The sequence below is a fragment of the Poecilia reticulata genome, chromosome 19 (genome assembly GCF_904066995.2).
Source record: "Poecilia reticulata chromosome 19, P_reticulata-male-v2, whole genome shotgun sequence".
NCBI lineage: Eukaryota > Metazoa > Chordata > Actinopteri > Cyprinodontiformes > Poeciliidae > Poecilia > Poecilia reticulata.
In genome coordinates, this window is record NC_088848.1 from 14830451 (window position 1) to 14853973 (window position 23523).

Consider the following 23523-nt stretch of genomic DNA (forward strand, 5'->3'; position numbering starts at 1 on the left):
AGTTTCCTGGTCTAGAGCACAGATGGGTGGAAACACAAAACCGAGAAGATGAAACCCCTCTCGCCCCCAACAAGATGCTGCCCTGGGCAGTTGCCCATATCAGAAAACACCACCGGTATGAGCTACATTATGTAAGGGCGTCACACAAAATGTTCTTTAAAAGTAAAATTTATGGAAAATGAAGTAAGGAGTTTGAATAATTTGCGAGGTTTTGCACAAACGATGCTGGTCAGAAGTGAGAAATAATAGTCAAAGTTCAAAACAAAAACAAACCTCTAAATATCTAAAACACTACAAGAAAGTCTGGAAGACAGGAACCAGGAAATGAGGCACGACTCTTGAATGTTGCGCACAGCCTAGAGGTGGATGGATGAGCATTAAATAATTAACAAAACCAGAGTGTCTTGCAAGCAACAGAATTTATTCATATAATAAGAAGATCAGATAGAAGCGGGCGCACAACTTGAACACCAAGTCGTGTCGTGGAATGGTTAGGCTACACATCCGTGCATTGAAATAAAACTGTCTCATAATTAGTGTTTGTGCACATGTTGCTATAGAAGTGCCTCAGTTGTGCTGACTCTTTAACATAAATGAGTAAAAAATCATCCCTAAGCAGCTCTGGCGGCCAGGATGGCGGCATTAGTCATCAGTGAATCCAAAACGCAAGCATCCCATATACACACTTCTAGTCTCATTTCCCAGCTTGGCACAGTTTTGAAGTGAAGTCGGTGTCCTGGTCGATGGCTGCTGCAGACATCTGCACTGCAGGGAACTTCACCGGGGGCGAGAAGGAAGGATCCAGATTGATGCCCCCCTCCCTGCCCCCCTGTCAGCCTCTTTCAGGCCTCCGCTTCTTAGTCGCTGAGTGGAGAAAAAAAAAAAATACAAACAAACAAACATAAGTGAGAAGAGATTGGCAGGAAAAAAAAAAAAGAGGACGTGCCGCCACAAGGGAGCAGCTGTCTAGCTGGCTTATTTTTAGGAACACTGTTTACGCCGACTATACCATAAGCCTCTGAGGCTGCGATGAGCAGCAAAACTCCTGCAGGAGGCGGAGAAGTTTTTTTTTATTGTAGTCTTTGCACCGTGGGCAGCCATGTTCTTCACAGGATGGATGTTAAAAAGGCGCCGTTAAGCGTGTGGCACCGAAACTTTTGGAAACTTTTGAGTTTTGTTTCGTTTGAAATTTCTGTCAGAAGTTCAAATGGTCCCATTACGCATGAAATTTACGGGCTCAAAATTATACATGCATGACGAAAAGTGGATACTTGCATCCTGTACAGAAACATCACTGTAGAGAAAAAAGACAAATCTTTCCTTCTTATAACAATCAGACTACATGTCAGTTGCCTTGATTGTTAGAATAGTGATGGTGCTATGTAGATATTATTTTAATACTTTAAGATTACTTTGTGATTGAACAATTTTCAAATATCCAGATATAACTAGACCTTGCCTGACTGCATGAAGTAGGCTAAGCAAACTCAAATAAATAGATATTATACTCCAACCTAAAAAATATATATATATATATATAAGTATTAAAAACATTAGAAACAAAGTCACTGTCATCTGTCTGACAATTCACCAGCTTAGGTAAGTATTGATGATTTAACAATAAGAAATCGGAGAGTGAGGAAAAATATAGCAACCATTTGAGAGACATGAGGCCAGAAACACACCCAGATCAAAATGAATGGAAATGTGATCCTAATGATCTTCACAAAAAAAGTGGAACTTTCTAAAAGGTCTCACTGTCACATCTGACAAAATTGGCATCGTTTCAGAGAAGGATGTTATGTTGATTTGAAATTCAAACATGGTCGTAGCTTTGTTTCTTCAGGATGCCTTGCTATCCGGCCTCAGGTTCATGGCAGGATTAGTGATTAAAATGAATCAATAAATAGAAGACACAAAGGTTTTAGATCACAGGTGTCAAACTCCAGTCCTCAAGGGCCACTGTCCTGCAACTTTTAGATGTGCCTCTGCTGCACCACACCTGAATAGAATAATTAGGTCATTAAGGCTCTGGAGAACTGATCTACACAACGAGGAGGTAATTAACCAATTTCATTCCAGTGTTTTGTAGCTGTGGCACATCTAAAAACTGCAGGACAGCTGCCCTTGAGGACTGGAGTTTGACACCCCTGTTTTAGAGTGACCTAGTCAAAATACAGCCTTAAATCAGGCTGGTAATGTGACTGAATTAAAACAACTCTGAGAAGAAAAGCTGGTTCAAACTTCTCAACGAGGACGCAAAACACTCATTAGCTATGAGAAATGCTTGACGGCACCTGCTGCTAGGTTTAATGGACAATTACTGTCCCACATGTCAGGTTGGTTTGGCTGGCTCTTTTCCTTTAATAAATGAAAATCTTGTTTTTTATTTACTCAGGTTCTCTTTGTCTAAAAGATGTTTGATGATCTGAAACATTTCAGGAGAGAAGAAATCTGGAGAAAGGGTGGGGGGGGAAATATCTCACGAATCAGGGTTGATATTAAATCCCCCCCCCCCGTACTGAACCATACCGCCCTGCAGTTTCCATTTTCATTTGCACGAGGAGTGTTAATGAAGCCGATGGTGGTTGTTAATCTGGTTGGCCGCTACATGTGCTCAGCTCCGCGTAATCTCCCTTTAATCCAGGCTCTGCAGCCTTACCGATGAAGGATGACTCTTCCTCGCTATGTTCTTTCACTGCGTCTAGATTCTGACCACCTTAGAATCGAGACTGCAGGAAAAAAAAAAAACACACAAAAAAAAAAAAAACAGAGAGAGAACGTGTGTATTATTAATCTCACTTCATACACTGATCGAAATGTATACATCTGGCTCTTCCCCGTCTCGGTCAACAGTGACGAATGTGTGCGAGTGTGGTGAGAGTGTTCAGTGTCACAGAAACAGGAAGAGGATACTTACCCTCCTTCATCCCTCAGTAGACTCAGGAACTTACTGACTCTGTAGTCAGGGTCCATCTGCAAAGAGAGAAACATCTTAGAAACTACGTGTCACTTTTGCTAAAACTGGAACACCTTGTTTTACATAAAACTGCAAAAAAAAAAAAAAGAAGAAGAAATAAAATAAAATATAGGGTGAGGGGGAGAGAAGAAGTGGATTCAACCTCAGTGAAAGCACGGGAGCAAAACAAGAGGGGAACAGGGAACGCCAAGACGAGTGACGCCACACGCCTGTTCGCAGCATGTCTCGGCGAACGCAGGTTCATATTTCTTCAGGCGCAGAACAGGGAGGGTGTAAAACATGGCTGCAGCCGCGCATACCACAGCAATTACACACCGCATCCAGGCTCGGTGAACAGACACAAAAGTTTGGAGGCGATGCTGCAGGAGGTGTTCCGTCGGGCTGCACCAGCGACAAAATAGAAGGTGAAGAGCCTCGCTAAGGGATTTAGATCAGTTAAACCTTTAGTCACGTCACAACCACAAACTTCTCATTTGTTTCATCTGGACCGATGCGAAGCGGTGTCTTAATGTGAAGCGGAAGGAAAACGATGCGTATATTTAAACTCGGTTAACAAATAGAACTTTGAGATGCGTGTGTATTCCTGAGTCGGTACTTTCTACAATCCTGTTCTCCTATTCATTTGATTTAGCTCAGGACTTTGACAAGGCCATTCTAGCACATTAACATTATTTAATCTAAACCATCCTATAGTATCTCTGACGGTGTGTTTAGAGTTGTTGTCCTGTTCCAAGTGAACTTCTGCTCAAGTCGGTTGCAGCATCTCACAGACTTTCTTACAGGATTGTCCTGCATTTAGCTTTTGATAACATCTGATATCAGTGCAAATTCCTATATGGAAAAACTTCTGACAAGCAAAAAATCAAGTTTGTTCAACTTTACTAACACTCTGGGTGCAGAGTTGAAGTTGGGCGAGTCGAAACAGCCGAGGGGTTAAAACCGAAGCGCTGGAAGATGCAAGATAGCCCCTCCAATCAATCAGTCATGTCGGATTTTATATTCAGAGCACAAATTTGAAACTGGCAGTGTGGTCTGAGCTGAATCACCCCCATCCCTCCGTGTTCCTCCACATCTGGCCGACACTCTCGACTCTGAACGGCCTGTTTGTTGTCAGTCGGGGACAAAAACCTGTCATCCGCGAGCTGGAATGAAAGCCGCGTGGCTTCGCCAGTGATTTGTCGAGCAGAGCGCTCCAGTGCGGCTCCAGTTCACGAGCAGTTCTCTCCCAGCTGCTGGGACGCGGTGCGGCTCACGGTTACGAAACCGTGTTCTGAATGTGAGGGCTTCCACGAAAAGGAACTGTTTTACAGACGTTGCGAATTAAATCTTTGCTTTAGAGCAAAATGAGGAAGGATCAGTCATTGTTGGAGCCAACACAAAGCTATAAAAGCAGTGATATACAGCACTCTCCACACTTATTGGCATCCCTGGTGCAAATGTGCAAAAAGCCTTAAAAATAAATTGATTTGGTTCCACAGCAATGTGACCTCATATGGAAAAGATTCATTTCTCAAAGTCGATTTTTTTTTTAAAATTAATTAATTATTGAAAATGTAACTGAAACACATTTATACAAATAATATAAAATGTGGATTTTCATTAGTGTTTCGGAACTTTAATAATCCAGGACCTCTACTTTCCTTCGGGTTAGGTCCTTGTCAGGTCTTTAAGGGATTTATTTTCTGTTAAAGTCAGAATATTCAGATTCTGTTCATCTTCTGGAGATGCAGCTTAAAAATAATAATGAAAAAAAAAGAGCAAAACTTTGAAGCACCTTCAGAAATCCCTGAGAGCTTCTGAGCCAAGCTGCTGTCAAATACTACAACAATCCTTAAGGAGCTCTAGGACGTTATTCCAGCTCAACAGTCAAGTGTTATGTCGAATCATAACCAATATTGTCACCCATACCTGTGCGGCCATTTCAATCAGCATGAGCAGCTTCTTTATGCCGATCCACAAGCTTTTGCCCTTCACTGCGTTAGCTATGCCGAGTCGTTCTTTCTCCTCAAAAGACCCCAACAGCTGAGGGGAGCAGAGAGAAGAGACACGAGTCGAACATAACCACATGAAATCTGAAAACAGTTCAGATGTGACGCAAAACATACGGTAATAAGTACACGTGTTGAGGTTCCTCTCAATTTGTCATAGAATTAGATCAGTTAAGAGCAACAAAAATCCTCTTAAAACCAGAAATATGATGTCCAAGTTATGACCTACATTGTGGGTCAGCAGCTTCTACAATCCAAAGAGGCTGTTTTATCCTCGCTGATGATGTGTCTTTTTCTACTTAATAAAGACACACTTTAGAAAATGAGTGGGTTTTATGATTCAATTGAAGGACCACAATTAGTATTTTAGGGTATTATTTAAAAAAACAAAACAAAAACAATGATAAAGCAATGGGGAAAAAAAAAAAAAAATTTTCCTTCATTTTTCACAATTTGTTGTGACGTCTGTTGCATAAAAAATACACACGGAAAACCAGCTCAAATGAGTCATTTTTTAATAAATACTTTTATTCATTTATTATCAAAAACTCTGTCACAGCGCCACTCTCGAAAGCTTAAACGTAGCTTCTGAGCCTCAGCCTGCAGAGACACCTTGGCTTTTTAAATTGAATTATGAAAATTATTTTCAAATTCATTCAAATTCAATAAAATAGAAGATGCGTTAATTATGGTACGGTTCCATTATAATTACCAGATGTGAAAACCTCAGACTGTGTAATTAATCTACATAATCAATCTCACTTGGTGAAATATGAATAAACTTTTCAATTACATTTTTTTTTTTATATTATACCAATTTAGCCATTTATATTACTGATTTTTATGCTGGGTTTATTTTAAGATGTACAGGAAAATAAAGGCATAACACAGGAATTATATATTTTTCCATTTCACTGAATGAAATAAGTATTTGACCCTGACAACATGTCCAAGATTCTGGATAATCAGCAAAAATGATATTAGTTTTACATCCTGTTTTTCTTGGGGATTAAGCACTTCTTTCACTCACTGACGCAAAATCTGTTTGATTTTGTCCCTCATATATTTGCGATTGAGCTTCTCTCTCCAAACATTAGACCGAATCGTTTTCGAATGCCAACGAGAAACAGAGAGAGAAGGCATAATATCAGGAACATTTAATTAATTAGTCCCGCTTAATTTATTCTGCATTCGGCTAGGGTTTGAGTCGGGCATGTCTTACCTCCAGGGCCTGCACGAGCTCCACTCCTCTGGAAATGTTGGAAATGTGGATGGTGGTGCTGAAAGCGTCCAGCATCTCCATTTCCTGGAGCACGTCTCTGCGACTCGTAGTGCCGATGATCAGCAGCTTGCGTCCCTGGAAGGGAGGAGACACGTGCTTCATTCGTTTTTTTGTTTTTGTTGTTCCTTATCACCAATTTACTCCCTGATTTTTCTCTCCAGAGATTCAAGCTCGATTTTAAACCAGAATTGCTCACATGCAGAAAGAAAGGAGAAAACGGAGTAGCACATGTTGTAGATATGGATGTAGGTTTTGTGGATTTTCTGTTGAAATTGAAAAGACTTGAATCCTGTTACAAAAACCAAAACCCTGCATGTTCAATCTGCACTACAAGCAGATGAGCATTTACTTATGTCTTGCACCTTTTTTTTGCACGTTGTAAAGAAAACAACGTGCAAAAAAAGGCTCAATTGAGCCGTCACAAACATTTGTCTTTCCTTATTACTGAGGAAGTCTGAAGGTAGACTTTAAAAATAAAAAATAAAAAAAACCAGATTAGAGGAAATAAAACATACATAAAAAACTATCAAAAGGTCCTAAAGTTGCCCAATCATTTCCAAAAATCTGAGAAAAAGCATCAAGCATCCTTTTAAACAATTTTGTGCTGCTCATTTAAACATAAGGCCAAGAAAACTCCTTACGAGCTGTTTTCTGCTTCATTTCATTTGAGGTTTTTCTGCAGACTTTAAAACAACATTAAATCGATTGTGCGATTTGCAGTCGGCCCCGCTGAAGGACGGCATTTAGCGAGGTCTCAGTCGCAACAAGAGCATACGGAGCAGAAACTAATGGCAGCATAGAACGTAACAGAGTAGAAAACAACAGCACAGGGGACAAACATGGGCGGAAAAAAAAAAAAAAAAAAAAAAGGAAGAAGAAGACAAAAGAGAAGAACTGCAGCTCCGCTAAGCCGACGAGCTGGAGGACAACCAGGAGCAGACAACGGAGGAAGGAGAAGAAGAGGAGTGGTGAGCAGACAGGGGGATTATAGCTGCCCGCTCCCCCCCATGGCGTGGGGGGTTGTGATGCTGCATGCAGATGAGGTGCCACACAGGCGGCAGCTCTGCCAGGTCCTGGATCTCTCACAGAGCCCATTCTCCTCCGTGTCCCCCTGGCCTCCCCCGGCCCCAGGCGCCCCGCTGGGCTCAGCGCTTTACAACCCCGGAGGAGCTCGGCACCCAGGCATTCAGCGCCCGGCCCCGCGCCACTTCTCAAGCAGCCATATAGTGGGTTATACCCTCATTTACAAACACAACAACAAACTACAACCAAAGAAGCTATGAGAAATTGGTCTGTATCGCCACCATTCACTGTGAGCACAACGGACCCGGAGCAAAACATTTGCTAATAACCTCACACAGTTGCTCACACATGCCAGTCGCAGCCAAGGACCTCCATCAATTCCTCATGAGACCTTGTGTAGGCGTCCATAAGATCTGCTGCCCTCTTTCTGCTGCCTAAGGACTAACAGCATGAGGAGGAGATGAATAACACAACTGAAACTGCGGGTACCTTTGGAGGCGGTTTCTTGAGGAGAACCAGCAGCGCTTGCAGCACCAAGTTGGAGAAACGAGGACCAATCGGCACATAATCTGGAGAAAAAAAAAAATAGTAATGCATTTTAACCCGAGTATGATCGACAGGATAGCATATATCTACACTGATTTCTATGAAATAAGGTTCTTACCCAACAAGCGCTCAATGTCATCAACTACCACACAGCTGAGCTGTGATTTGTAAGCATCTTCAAATATCTATTAAAAAACAGAAACCAGTTAAGCATTAAACCTAAAATGAGTATGAAAAAATAACTTTGGATGAGTTTATTCTAGATTTAAAGTCCTTTAGTTGTTTTCAGTAAAAAATAAAATAAAATAAAACACTTTTCCCCAATTCAAGGTTGTCAGGTCCATATTACATCAGTAGTTAACAGAAAAACTTGGATCTAAACTTTAACCCACAAGAAATGCATTTCAACAAGTCCCTTTAAAATGTGTGTGTGTGATTTTTTTTTATTAGGCACACAAAAAACAACGGTTTTTAATTCTAATATCTCCTGTGAGTTATATGTATTTAAACTTTTCAGTAGCTGAAAATAAGGCGTACCTTCTTAATTGCTTGACACTTGGCGATCTCAGAGTGTCCGATCATCTTGTCAGGCGAACAGATCTTGATAAAAGGGAATTGGGAGTCTTCAGCAATCTTAGCTGCCAGAGCTGTTTTCCCGCTGTTAGGTGGGCCTGAGAGGGAAACATGAAAAGTTTAGTTGGGAAAAATAATGCTTTTCTTCCTGTGGGTTTGAACACGTTAACGTTGACGTACCTTCCAGGAGCACAGAGACCAGCGGTGTACGATCACTGTTCTTCGTCTGCTGCACCAGCAGCTCTCCATCCTCCAGGGCGGCTGAAACTGGATCACCCCACCGGATTATACCGTTCATGATGTAACTGGCGTAGTCCTCCTGGTTGGTTCCATACGCCTGAAAACAGACAGAAAAAAATGATTGTACCATGTTATACATAACAAAAAAATGTGTTAAATGTTGTTGGTGCAACTAACACATTTAAACTTTAAAAACAAGTAGGAGTTGCAATACTTCATACTAATATTACTCAAGTAAAAGTACAGGGTAGTAAAAACAACTGCTAAAAGTAAATTATTTTCAAAAGGTTACTCAAGAAAAGTCAACTACTTTCCACAATCCTCTGCTAAACGGATAGCCTGTGAGATAGCTATCTATTTACTTAGCTAGGAAAAATAAATGAATGTCTATTACAGCTAAAGTTGCAGTAGAGACAGTTGAAAAGCTAGGCTAGTCATTACTTTGATAATGATTAACTATCTAAACATATTGACTGCCAAAAGCCTTATTAGCTTGACAGACAGCTGGCTAAACAAGCTGAAGTATGTCATGACACAAATAGCTAGCTAGAATGTAGCTTGGCTAGCATAGTAACATGGTTACTAGGAAGTCTATTCTGCAGAGAGCTGGAAAACTGACCAGATAGCTAACTTCTTCAACAGGCAAATAGTTAGCAATCCAAAGTAATAGACAAATAGGCTATAACAAGCAGCTTGCTAAACAAACTTTCATACAGATATCGACTAGTCAGCTAGCTACTATATAGCTGCCCTGGCCAGATACCCAAAAATATTATGTACATTACAATAGGGAGAAGTACTAATAGTGACATTTATACATGATTAAAATGGAGCATATATAAGTATAGAGAAAACTAGAATATGACATACTTAGTATGCATATAAAAAAGTATGTGCTCACTCTGACTACAATGTATAGTAATAATTTTACTACAATATAGCACAGGATTTTCTGCAGAGCCAAAATAAAGACCTTCACGGTCTCCTACTGTTGGTAAGATAAAAAAGGGAATGATTACACATGATGGAAACCAGTTTGATTGGTGACTTCCTGTCCCTATTTGACTCAATCAGGACAGAAACAAACAGAGACGCACACACAAACTTACCGGTTTGATATCGTTATTCAGCGAGGCCATGAAATCCAGTCTGCTGACCTGCAGCTTCTCCGCCGTCTGAATGTCGACCTCCACTGTGCTGCTGGCCTGCAACAGCGTAAAAAATAAAAATAAAAAAAATAAGTACATTCCTAACTGATACAATTCAATGTCCCCTTGGTAAATACCGCTTTTACGTGAAATACGGCACATTTAGATTGCTCAACGTGCAACGAGACGGCGTTCCCCCTGTAGCAAAAAGGTCAGACAGGGAAAGGGAGGGAAGAATAATTGCTTAGAGGAGTGAAGAAAAGCGTCAGAACCATCAGAGATGTGTACACCCCTTGTCCGTCGCTTATCATCACCCTCTAATATCTGCTGCTCTCTGAGTGTCTGACCCTGTGGGGGCAGAACACTTAACAGATGAGAACTTTTCCTTATCTGTGTGCAGCAGTGAGCTGTGTAGATTTGAGCCAGTGCACTTGATAAAACGCTTAAGTTTCAGGGGTCCGAACATAACAAACATCCCATTGCACCTGGATGCATATGGTATTTATTTTTTGTAAGATGTACAGTATTCCTTTTTCAGTTTTCACAATGCACATAATGAATAAGCCCTTAAATAAGTAAATTCTGACCTTGATGTGTCTGTTCATGGCGGTGGACTGCGCGGCCCGGACCAGTCCCTCCAACTCAGCACCGCTGTAGTTTTTAGTTTCCACGGCGAGCTCCTTAACGTCCACATCGGTGGCCAGCAGGTTGTATTGACGCATCTTTGCTGTGTGGATGTTTAGGATCTGAATGCGACCGTTTTCGTCTGGTAACCCTGGAGAAAGAAACAGTTGGAGAATGATTTTAGTGAGCGAATAGTTATTAAGTTGAAAAGCTATTCTAAGCACCCCAACTATTATGCACTATGAAAATAATCTTGTACTGTGGCAATTATGTGAGCAGGATTAGGCTCCCTACTATCATTCTGAACATTTTCATCCTTATTGGATACAGCATACTCATTCTATTTTAGCACTCTAGACATAATCTCTCCCTTTGGAGTAAGTTTGATATCTGTTGAAACAGTTTCGAATTATAATTTAAGATATTTGAGTAAAGTTCATTTAGTTTGCAAGGAGAAGCTTTGACTAATAAGGACAAAAAAGTGAGGAAAAAAATGGGGTGTTTGCATGACGTTCTGGCCACCAACAGCTGAGGGATTTCACCGCTTTGTTTTAGTCTGGGCTTCATTTGTTAATGTCTGGATTCAATAAATAACTTATAAAGCATGTCTGTAACAATAACAGGTAAAAAAAAAGAAAAAAAAAGTGTTTATTTAACACAAAATTTAAGAAAACATTCTTAAATTTATCTGAAGCAAGAGACCGCCCACCTGACTGCTTACTTTACTTTAGACAGGAATGTTGGACCAATTAATAGTTTTTCTTTTTTTTTTGTTGCCGTTATCATTAATACATTATAAATCCACATTGCGGTCGTCTGCGAGAGACGCTGCTCGAAATAAACAGTGGAGCGGAGCCTCGTCTGCGTGTGTTCTTCACTTCTTACCGATCTCCATCTTCACCTCCAGCCTTCCAGGCCTCAGCAAGGCCTCATCTATCAGGTCGGGCCTGTTGGTCATACCTGTGGGAGACGGGAGATGGGAGAGATGGGAAGCACGGGAAGAGGATGAATGACACACACAGGAGATAGAGCGCAGGTGCTCAGCTAGAACACAGCTTCTCACCTATGACCAAGATGTTGTTGAGCTGCTCCACTCCGTCTATCTTGGACAGCAGCTGGTTGACCACGGTGTCGTGGACGCCGGTGCTGCCCGCCATGCTGCCGCGCTGCTTGCAGATGGCGTCGATCTCGTCGAAGATGATGATGTGGAGGCCGCTGTTGGCTCCGAGCTGCGGAGGCAGGCAGGAGAGGAGGAAGATTAACGCGCGGACCGTAAATAAGCCGTCTGCTGTTATCTTAAAACATCTGCACCTACAAGCACGGAGGTCCCTCTTCGCCTCTTAACGCCAAACACACTTTATCAGAATGATCAAGCTTGCAAAACTGTCAGGTTCCCTAGGGGTATTGCCTGCGTTTTTTTTTTTTTAATTCTGTGTGATAGAAAAATTGCGCATAAAATCCAGAACAATAAAATTGCTTTTGAATGTTTCTTAATGAATAAGTAGAGTCCACCTTTGTCAGTATAAATCCAGCTGTTGTGGGACGGACTTGGAGGAGAAAATTAGTCAACAACCCACCATCTGGTGGTGGCAGTATCATGACACTGGGATGTTCTTCTTCTCTAGAGAAAATGGAAACAGCTCATAGATGATAGGAAGGTTTATGGAGCTGAATAAAGGGCGTTCCTGGAGGAAAACCTGGTGATGGTTGGAAAAGACTTGATACTGGGGCGCAGGTTCATCTTTTAGCAGAATTAAACACCAACAGCTACAAAAGCTGTGGTTTTAGAATGGTTTTAGATCAGGGCATTTTTTTAAGCACAGACCTGCATCCAACTGAGAACGTTTAGCGAGACTTGAAAACTGATTTCCACAGATGTTTTCCATCCGATCCGACTGAGCCAGACGCGTTTTAGAAAGACGTAGGCCTGAATAGAAATGTATGTCTTGCATTTTAGATTCTTAACTGTAGGGGTTAAGAATCTAACCCCTACAAAACTGATAGTTTTCCTTCCATTTAGCAATAGAAAGCACTACTTTGTTCTGATCTACCAATAAATACCACAGGTGGTTTTCTTTGACACATGATGTAAAAAATGTTGAAAGGCACAACAATCATCTTAATAAACACTCATCAAAGTGTCTCTTTCAGGATCGCCCTTTATTTAGCTTCTCCTTTACCGTTCCCATCAACTCAGACCAGCTCGCCTGACCGTGCTGAAGAAACCGAATGCCCACAGCATGATGTCAGCACTACTGTGTTTTAATGTCGGCCTGGCGTGTTTGGTCATTATCTTTCCACTTTACAATTGTGACCCATCGCATTAAAAATGTCTGGTTGTAATGTGACGAAATGGGAAAAAAACTGATCTAATGGGTACGAAAGCACCGCTTTTATACGTCTCCACGGTTATCTAATTTGAGCCGAGTCCTGGCCGTCCACAGACAAACAGATGGAATGAATGAGCGAGCGGCAGGGTGGGGGGTCATCCCTCCGTCGACGAGCCTGTCAACCCTGACGTAGCATTTAAGGCAGGTGTGGGGCTGCGTATGTTACACACTGGATCCTGTGTGTGCGTGTGTAAGTGTGTGCGAGTGTGTGTTTGCGTATGGAGGGGTCAAGGAGAACCCAGCGCTATCATTAAGTGGTGCAGAGTGACGCTCGTGTCACTGATCAGGCCAGCCGTCGCTGCTGGGCCTTTAAGCAGAACTTCACAGCTACGTCTGGCTAAAGGGCAGATCTCTCCACTCGTGACGATATTAGTTATTGTTTTTTTTTTTATTATTATTTTTATTTTAGAGAGGTCTGAGACTTCTGATGTCTCGATGAAGGGTCGGGAAAGTTTTGACATTAATGACAAAATAAATGGCTACTAAAACAAGCCAGGACTCTTCTGCAACACAGGACAGCTTTTTTTTTGTTTTGTTTTTTTTGTTGTTTTTTTTGTGCTTTGGATAAAACAGTCTCCATGAAAGTGACTTTCTGGGGGGTAAAAAAAGAAAAAGGGAACAGCGTATTCTCCTCTCACCCTCTTCTGCTCGTCTTCTGCATCTGCGAACAGCTTCCTGATGTTAGCCTCGGACTCTCCGACGTACTTGTTGAGGATCTCTGGGCCGTTGACGATCTTCGGCTCCCGGGCCTTCAGCATCTTGCCGATCTGACGGGCCATGAGGGTTTTGCCGCAGCCTGGGGGGCCGTACAGCAGGATTCCCTTCACGTGCTTGCAGCCTGGAGGCAGAGATGCGCGCACAGCGAGAAGAAGGGTTCACTTCAACACAGAGGACTTGCTTTTACAGAACTTAAACATTCTAAAAAAAAAAATATATATATATATATATATATATATATATATATATATATATATATACAGTATATAAAAGCTCCACATAAGGGATGAAACACGGAATACAAGAAAAAAAACACACACACACATATAATGCATTTTGTGGTTTATGAGGTCAGCTGACATGAAGTAGTGCGTAAATAAGTGAATTATTTCCATTTTTTTAAACATAAAATCTGAAAAGTGTGGCATGGATTTGTATTCACATTCTCATATTCAATTGTCTTAATTAGAATAAGTGAATCTCAGCTGAGTCTAACACTGACCAGACAAGAGATCAAGCAGGAGAGATTTACTAATTGTGAGCTCTAAAAATCTGACTCTTATTAAAAGCCTGGCAAGAAAATAAGTCACTGTTGAGAGAAAGTGAATTTTACCTTCATCTTTCCCAAGAAACAATTAAAAAAATGTAATTTAAGAGTTCAAAAAAACTAACTTCTAATCAATAACTTCATTTTTATATATCTATGGGGGTTTTTTTCCCTCTAAAGTTCAAGTGTGTCTGGATGCGACAAACTCTCCACTGGATTTTACTCAAAGTCTGGATCTTTTCATGGCCTTTTGCACCTGCCTAATGACATTTAGCCCAGACTAATTGAGCAGCCCCAGATAACCATCTGAGATGCCATTTGGGTGTGCTGAGGGAAAAGCAGCCGGGCCGACAGGTGGGACGGGGGGCAGAGCGCGGCGGAGAAAAGCGCAGTGCTTGTCTCTGCGGCTTTTCGGAGACAAAGCTCTGAAGTTCCTGTCCGCCTGTCTCGCCTCTCCGGGAGCAAAGGGGAGACAAGGTGAAACTTTCAGACTTTTAGCAGGAACGCCTCCTTGTCAGCACCTGCGCCGCCCCCCACACCCCTGCTCCACATGCCTGCCAATTAAAAGTTTACCCTTAGCGGGAAGCTCTATCAGGGCACGCCATCTCATTACGACAGCCAGCTGCCGGCAGCCAAAGGGCAGCTCCTGCGCACAGCCACCCAGCTAAAGGTCAGCCTGCCACCACGGTGGGTACAGGTCTGTCTGGCTGCACTCTTTCAGCACGGAGCGGATTTCTAAAACTGATTGGTGCAAACCTTTCATAAGACTTCTGGGTGTAAAAATTTGGCTCCACAGTGCGGGGGTGATCAAGCGCAGATGTGGGAAGCGAAGTCTGGGGTTCTGAGTCACAAACGGGCCCAACTCACGACTTTCATTAGAGCGAGCTGCTGTCCTTTAGAGTGAATCATCATGTAACCTGACAGCTGTCAGAGACTTATTAATGAGTGTGTGCAGAGGTCTCTTGTCAGGGCCGTTTAGTCATCGGTCTGCGGTGCCCAGAACAGGACACAGCCTTGGCTGTTTGATTAACGCCGACTGCCGATTCAAGATTCATTACAACAACTGAAAACTTATAGCACCTTCTAAAAAATTTTGCACTCGTAGAAGTTGAATAATAATCTTGAAAATAAACGCGCCTTATATTTTCTCGGAACATGTCAAACCGGACCTTCAAAAAAACATTTAACCAAGAACCTTGAGAACGCTACCTCAGTTAAGCACGGTGGTGTTGGCATCATGCTGTGAGATTCTGCTTCTGTTTAACATGACTGTGGACAGGAGTTTCTGCCAACCAAGAACCGGGTCCAGAATGAACACAGTTACGTTTGACTGGAATTTGCAGAAACTCCCACATGGACCAGCCACACCCACCAAGCGCTGTGGGGTAGCATCGTGTAGTGTGGCTGCTTTAATGCCAGTTTTGACCCTAAATTAATTCACAGCAAATTCAAACGTGCAAACCTTATTCTTGGTCTTAAATTCATTACAGTTGTATATTATTGAATGATTCCAACCAGGAAAAAGGTTAAATAAACAATTAAAAGCCCGAAATTACCATTAAGGAATACATTTGTAGAGGGCTGAGGTAGAATTAGCGTGATGAGGAGAATTTAAGAGAATGTTCCAGTGACACAGAACAATAATCTTGTTTTCAGCACAAGAAGCACACGAGCAGGAACAGATAAATAAGAGAAGGAGGAACCAACAAAAAAAATAAAAATTGCAAAAGGGGGGGCGGCGAGGAGGGGCACGTACCCATCTGTTCAACGATGTCTGGAGGGAAGACTCGTGAGGCGAAGGCTCTGCGAAAGATGTCAGAGAACTCCTTGTCAAGGCCTCCAATCCCCATCTTCTCAAAGTTCCAGTCAGGGCTGATGATGGACTGCCGAGCATCTCGGATTTTAGATTTTCCTTCGGGGGTGAAGTGAGCACAAGACACTAAATGTACGAGCGGCAAGCTGAAACATGACAATCGCAGAGCATTTCCAACCAACCTGAACATGCAACGGGGGCCATCTTTCTTTTTTTTTTTCTCTTTTCTAACAACATATGCCCAATGGATACAGAAAGTCAGAACTACAAAAGCAGAAGAAGAAGCAGCTCTGAACAGCTCTTCGTTTTCCTGCGAGTTTGCAAACTTTATTATGTCCAAGCTGTTTAATTACTAATAAATACAAACGGTGTGTGAGGTGCTTCTGTTATTGCTGTGCTGCCTAACAAAGGTGAAGGTAAACCTCGCTATGTGGGTGTTGTGCACCCCCTGGTGGCCCGAATGCGAGTTACTTTAGATGGAATAAAATAAAAATTATTTTCCAGGGTTATCTTAGCATTTACATGTGCAAGTTAGAATACAATTCAAAAGTTTATTTATTTCAATAATTTTTTCTTTTTTAAGTAAAACTAATATGCTGTGCATGCAATATTCTGTGAAATATTTCAGGTGTTTATTTCTGTTCATTTTGATTATTGGAAAAAAAATGCAGCCAATGAAAACCCAGCGTGCCGTGAAATTAAAATATTGCATAAAATTAAAGTGCATTTTAAATACAAACAGTGTTAGGCTATGGACGACACAAACACAAGAAAGACCACAAAAGTTCATTATTAAAAAGGCTGATTGCATAAAGAAAACAGTCACAACGTTTGGGAGTTATCAAACCAGGGCGTGGCTTTCCAAATTGAACTCAGCTTTCCTGAAAATGTTGTTAGTCACAGTTAATTTATGATTTTGAACAGGGAAGCTATTACCCTGTCATACATGGCCAGGAGGGCTTGGATGGTTTTTCTCCAATTAAATGAAATCAACATGTGAAAACATGAATTTACCCGGTCTGTCTTTGTCTTAAGTGAAGCAGAGGAGCTAAAAACGAAGACGTCTGCGGAGGAGGAACACGCGGCGCTGTGACATGCAACAACGTAACACTCACCAATCAAGACAACAGCCGAGCTTGCCGATTTCTCGAAAACCACTTGACTGTTTGCCAGCAACAGACCGACCTTTATCTGAGGAAAACAGAAACGGAAAACGATAATCCTGGCGTGGACACAGTAGAACGGATCTCACGGAAATGTTGAGCAACAAAAAAAATCCCAAAAAAAATGGAAATAAAGAGCGTCAGTTGACTCGAGACGGTCGTGGACGCTGGCTGGACGAGAGGAACGTTTGCGGATACCTTCTTTCCTGAAGCGTCGGATGTCTTTTCTCCTCTCAGGATGCTGGTATCCATGGCGTCGATTTCTTTCACCACCAGACTGAAGAGCTTTTCAGAATAGCTAAATACCATCTTGACGAGGGAAACAAAAAGAAAAACGTTAATTTCTGTAAAAATAAAAAAAAAAAGACTGCAGACATTGTGTCGACCTAATATTTAACCCTGGAAAGCCCAAAAAAACACCTGCTGGCCGACGGAGAATGCCTGGTTGAAGAAGCGTTGCAGGAACTCGCTTGCCATCTTGTCCGTATCGTACGGGTTACTGTCGATGTACTTCTTCTGGAGGAAGTCAATTTCCACAGTCATGGTGTTTATGCACCCTTTGGATTTGTCAAACTTGTAGTTTGTTACTGTGGAAGGGGGAAAAAAATGAAGATAAAAGCTCTAGGTTTCAAACAGAACTTCACAAAAACTACTAGGCTACGGCAGCCATCGTGTGATAATAGCTTTGTTGCTGTTTTTGATGATATTCTAATTAGCTGCAACGTGGTAACCTGGATACGTAGCGAAATGTGGCTGTTGAAACTGAAAAGGCAAAGTTCACCACCAAAATGTTTGCCGATGACATTTAGTTTCAAACCTACACCGCTGAGAATCGCACACCCACACAAGCGTTATCCCAGTTAAGCAGGAGCTTCTGATTCAAACCCCATCCTTCATACAAGTATGTCGTCTTTTATGATATCGATCCTGAACTACAAAGGCTACAAAGCGCTTCTTGAGTCTTTTAAGATGACGTCAAAACCGTTGAAAGCGCCGTGAAGCTTATTCTTTTCCTCCAGACGGCGAATGAACCAGCGGGCCGGCCCCCTTTTATTCTTCGCCTGATAATAGCCCGCGTCATTCCGAGCATCGCTTTGGCCTCGGAGAGTTTCGGCGAAATATTCATCAAAGAAGAGGCTCTCTCTCCCGTCTCTGGAAGCCGGTCGGCCTCTGAGACAGATGTTCACCGACACCACCCACGTTACCCTGTCATACCTGCAGGCTAACAAATATTCTATGCGGTCTCTATGTCACTTAAGTAAAAGCTGAACTCCTCTCTCTCGTCTTCTTATGCTTGGAAATCAGCATTAAATGACCCACCAGACGTCAGTCGGAGGGTTTCTGTCAGATTAAAGTCAAGCCACCTTTAACGTCAGTCACCTCAAGCAAGACGTTTGAAGTCTTTAAAGTTTGCAGCCGGAGGCTAATTATTAACACATGACAAATTAATGTCAGCGAACACAAAAAGCTTGGATGGGATTCCTGAGCGAGACGTGTGAGGAACACCTCAGCCAGAGAGACGGCGGCTACTGAATTTCATCCGGGAGTCAAGTTTTATGACGGCGAGATGAAATATCAAACATAAAGAGACGCACAACGACCCCGAACACTCCCCTGAGGATCCCCCTGAATAAATAAAGCTGGTTAAAAAAAATAAAAATAACCTGCTAGATTAAATATGTACAAATTATTATTACACACCGGGTCCAAGTCCAGAAAACCAACCATTGGTTTGAGGATTGGTCAAATTGTCCAGTCAGAATAATAATACTCAAAGCTTGTGAACGGCTGCAGAAGCAAGAAGCAAATTGTCCAGAAACACTTAAGTAAATATTTGTGTGGCTCTTTGCTTTTGGCCCCATTTAGATTCGATAGTTAAATCCCAAATAATTAATAACTGCTTTTTTAATGTTGTAAAAATCCTTCCTACTTTCACTTGAGTTTTTCAAAGGTCATTACAAACATTCAGATAACTTCAATTAGTTGTTAAACATCGCTTTGCTCCTACTATGAATAGGAATTTTAGCTATGTTTATGACATGGCTCAATAAACATGTTATTTCAGTTTAGCTTTGATCCTTCACTGCCCTCTAGTGGCCAAGAATGAAGTTCTAAACCTAAACGAGTTTTTAATTCTTAAGGCTCACCTCTGAACTCATCTCCAAGAGTGATTTCTGCCCATTTTCTCTGTAGGGAAAAAGAAGAAGGGCTTGAATTAGTTAAGGGTAATTTATTTGTCATGATGGAAAATAAAATAAACATGCACGGGATTGCCAGTTAAGCTATTTCTAGCAGGACAAAAAAAAAGAAAAAGAAAAGATGACTACAGCATGTTTTCAGAGTGCAACATTCCTCTGGAAGTGGTCTTATTTAACAGCATTTTTATGAACAGCTTCCACCAGGCAGAACTTGAGCAAATCAAGCTCTACCTTGATTTGGTAGAATTGCGAGACGGTTAAAATAAGACCGTCGCGAGGAGGTTGCAGTAGTACCTGAGTCCTGTTGCTGCCAGTGTTTTAGACAGAGGGAGAGCGGGCAGAGAAAAAGAGGGGGGGAAAAAAAGCAGGAACAGACAGATTGAGACAAAAGAGGCCCATGCAAGACAACTCACACATTTGTCCTTTGAACAAATTCAAAAACAGTTTTTTTTGTTTTTTTTTTTAAGTCAAACTTTAGGACATTCTTTGCAGGGTTAGCTGTACAGATCAGACGCAGTCAGGCAGCATGTAGGCGGGGGAGTGACGCACGTCGCGAGCCGTACCTGTGGCAGGCTGAAAGCGATGGAGCCGACGCTCACTTCGTTATGTCTCTTAGTGGTGAACACAAACTCCTGCTTGTTATTGGACACGACCACATGTCTGCAGGCACAACACAAACAATCAGGTACAGCAGTTAAAAAAACGAAACAAAGAAAAGTGTCGTTTTTTTTTTTTTATTGAACCTCTGAAGTCAAAAAAATATATAAATTAATTAAAAAATTAAAAAAGTAAGACCGGAATATCATCCAAAAGGTTGAGTTTTTATTTCGGTAATTTTGTTTAAAAAGATCAAATCAAATATTGTATCACCGTCTGCTGGGCAACTTTTAAGTCAACCGCTCATCGTAAAATGAGACTTTATTTTAACCGGAAACCACAATAATCAACATTAATAGAGACAAATGAATAAATAGATCAGTCTATGTGTAATGCCTTTATTGAAAGGACTTTAAATTTTTGATGGCTAAAATCGAGACGCTAAAGGAGATTTAAGGCATTATCCTGATTCCTGTCGGATGTGGGATTATTCCTTTAAACCTTCTAGTAAAAATCAAATCAAGTTATTTTAGAATCAGCCTCTGAAGTATCGATAAAAAGCAAACAGCTCGGTGTGAAGTGCAGCAACATGGCGTTGCTCACCATCTGTACAAACATGAGAGGATTATTTCAAATATTGTAAAACTCATCGTAGTCGTTCAATCTGCCCCCTCTGTCTGTTGTCAGCTGATTGGTAAGATTTACATCTAAAGTCAACACACTCGGCTCCTCTGGCATGTTTCATAAAGTTACATTCAACACTGTTTATACTGCTTATTCCTTAACGGATTTTTATGCCGGGTGAAAAAGTTAACCAGCTGTGATGCATCAGGAAAAAAATAAAATAAAAATCCCACTTACTCTTCCAAGTTCGGCTCCTTTTCACTGATCACGACGCGGTTGGTCAGGGAGAGGTCTTCTGTAGGGCACCTGACTGCCTTCATGGACTGAGAGAAAGACAGGAATAACCACAACTTACTCATATTTCCACTGAGAATTTAATATTACTTTTAAAAGATTTAGCAAATAAATCTAAATGCTGCTTTTGCACCTTTAAATGTTTTAGGGTGTCAAACAAATTTTAATTCCACGCAAAGATAACAAGCTCTGTGAAGATCATCAGCGATGGTTTGATTTATTAATCCAGGCGATGGTTTGATTTACTAATCCAGGACAAATGTTTCAGTGAGTAAAAGCACAGAAATGCCCGCTGCGTCAACAGAGAGCAGCAAACTCCCTGTAAGACTGTCATAATATTGTTTGGTACAGGTCAAAGTTAGATTTGCAAAGATCCACATGTCCAAGTGTTACGCTGTGAGTAAATACAAGGAGAGCGATCCTTTCTTCACAAAAAAAATGCCACGTTCAAGAGTGGATGGTGTCTACTGTATGAACAAAAATTGTTCCAAGTGTCACGGGGGATTCTCAAGAGAATTCAGGCAATTCCAATACAAAAATATGCTTTATCCAAACAATATTTCTTCACCAATCTTGAGTCATTTGTAATCGCTCGCATATTTTCTTAATATTGTCTACATTCATCTTCCCTTCAACAATGACCCTTGCATTACTATCCCTACAGCATCTTTCTGCCACCATCATGTTTCAATATAAGGATGCTAAGGGTGCCTGGAAGGATGCTTCAAGCTTAGTATATTTGTGTGTGTGTGTGTGTGTGTGTGTGAGTGTGTGAGGGGGGAGGGGGAGTTGTAGCCTAACCTCCCCCCAAACCTACATTTTGCAGTTAGGTTCCAACTCCCGACACCAGTTTTAGTTTTGGATCAAACAGTTCAATTCTGGTCTCATCTGACTTGGAGCGTGTGCTTCCACATGCTTGCTGTGGTCCTCGGTTTATGTTTAACTTTAAACAAGACTTCCTCAGCAGGTGTAAATTGTATTTTCAAGTGTAAAGTTGAAATTGTTGGAATGTCGGATTGAAATCTACTAGCGAAATAATATGGAGAAAAAATATAAAAGATGTGTACTGCATAACGTAAAAACATTTCAACTAAAACTTTCTGATTCAGATGAAGCAGCCCTTATGCAGCCATGAAATCCAGTGGCACTTCCTTCATTTTACCTTGTAAACACCGGGGCTACATTTACTATTCAGCAGCATTTACACATCATAGACGGGTACATTTTTTCTCAGAAATATTATTTTATTGGAAGATAAAGCAACTCTCTGGTGTTTGGTCATTTTAACCTATAAACCAATAGCAGAACCGACTATTAACGGCAGACTGGTCATAAGATTCTTCTTCCGGAACTTCTGAATGACAACTGATCCTGCTACTCAGGCTAATGCTGTGCAGGCTCATTTGAAAACTTCCCGTTCTAAAATAGTATGGTGTACTTTTATGTATTTTTCCTTCACTGTATATTGGTGTCGGAGTTCCAATAAACCTGTCAAAATAAACTCACCCGTGTCGCCATTTTTGTTGGATTTAACTGGACATCAGAGTTTCGTAGACAGAAAAAGACTACAGAAACAAATGTAAAACGTACAAAAATGAGTGACGAACCGGAGGCGGGATTAGAGTACGTGGCCGAACGTCACTACGTACGTATATTACAGCAGACGGAAAGTCCGGGTTGTACGTCAAGGTCGTCGCCATATTATGTGTGGCAATTTCTTAACTATAGACATTTTGAGTTAGTTTAAAGGCGTTTAAGTACACCCTATTGAACATTGGTTGTCTTATTTTGAATTGCAGATATATATTTTTAAAATATTGATTACCATAACTACTGCTAAAATGAATATATGTAGTTGGCACAAAAAAGTAAGGACATCTTTTTTAGCCATTTTTTTTCCTTTTTTTTTGCTCCATCTTGGTTTAGAATGCAAACATTGTCATCAAGTTGTAAACAAATTGTTTGAAGAAGTTTTCATCCCACTTTAAACTTCCAAGCCACTCCAGAACTGTTTTCCTCTGGCTTTTTGATTTGGATGTATGCTTTGGGTTGTAGCCAAGCTTAAAATTAACTTATCTTAAATTTGTAGGAGAACCTGAATTTGTAATTCCCTCCAGCTATGTCAAAAAATAAATAAAAAAGAATAAAACTAAAGAAAAATCCCCAAGGTATGATGCTGCCATGCTTTGGGGAATAGCTTTGCTACTGGGTATAGGAATGTGTTTGTGTCAAATGCACCTATTGGTATTATTGCCTGTCTTTTGTGGGAAAAGACAACTGTTAAAATACATTTTACCACTTGCTTTTGGGTGACTTCAAATCAAATGTTCCCTTTTCTGAATTTAGCTGGGCGTAGATATTATACTAAAGAAATCCCTTCCATGTTGCCATCCTACAATTGCCTGGAAATACAGTACATTCTCACATGTAGTAGGGGGTCGCAATAAATTCCTGCAGCTCATTTAATATTGTTTTCTGATACATCATCTTTATTTGAGGTCAGATTTTGTATTTAATGCCTTCCAAGACAAATCAATTACAGCAATAGGCCTCCTGGCAGCATACATGACTGTTTTATTCAGTCTTCCCATCAACTTTGATGGACATCCAATTCTTGTTGATGCTGCCACCGTCGTCCCACATTTTCTTCACTGGATGATCGTCTTCACTTTCTACCAACATAAATCTGAAGATCTAATTAGGTCATTTAAAAAAAAAAAAGTTGTTTTTGTTTTTAAATCAACTGAAGGCAACTGTCAAAAATCTTGGTGGTATT

At 41.1% G+C, this 23523-nt stretch overlaps 1 protein-coding gene across 1 annotated transcript; it reads right to left on the reverse strand.

The window, feature by feature from the left end:
* Positions 1 to 400: 400 nt before the first annotated feature.
* On the reverse strand, positions 401 to 22550 carry LOC103481708 (vesicle-fusing ATPase-like). The gene is made up of 22 exons (XM_081600901.1): positions 22254 to 22550; positions 20691 to 20776; positions 19796 to 19892; positions 19182 to 19221; positions 17455 to 17621; positions 17233 to 17343; positions 16987 to 17062; positions 15815 to 15970; positions 13433 to 13632; positions 11468 to 11633; positions 11290 to 11364; positions 10368 to 10555; positions 9742 to 9837; positions 8573 to 8729; positions 8357 to 8490; positions 7938 to 8004; positions 7763 to 7842; positions 6191 to 6325; positions 4889 to 5002; positions 2921 to 2976; positions 2663 to 2732; positions 401 to 864 (listed from the first exon to the last, which is right to left on the reverse strand). The coding sequence occupies exons 1-21, from the start codon at positions 22263 to 22265 to the stop codon at positions 2705 to 2707; spliced, it is 2241 nt and encodes a 746-aa protein (XP_081457027.1). The 5' UTR covers positions 22266 to 22550; the 3' UTR covers positions 401 to 864; positions 2663 to 2704.
* Between the last annotated feature and the right edge of the window lie 973 nt (positions 22551 to 23523).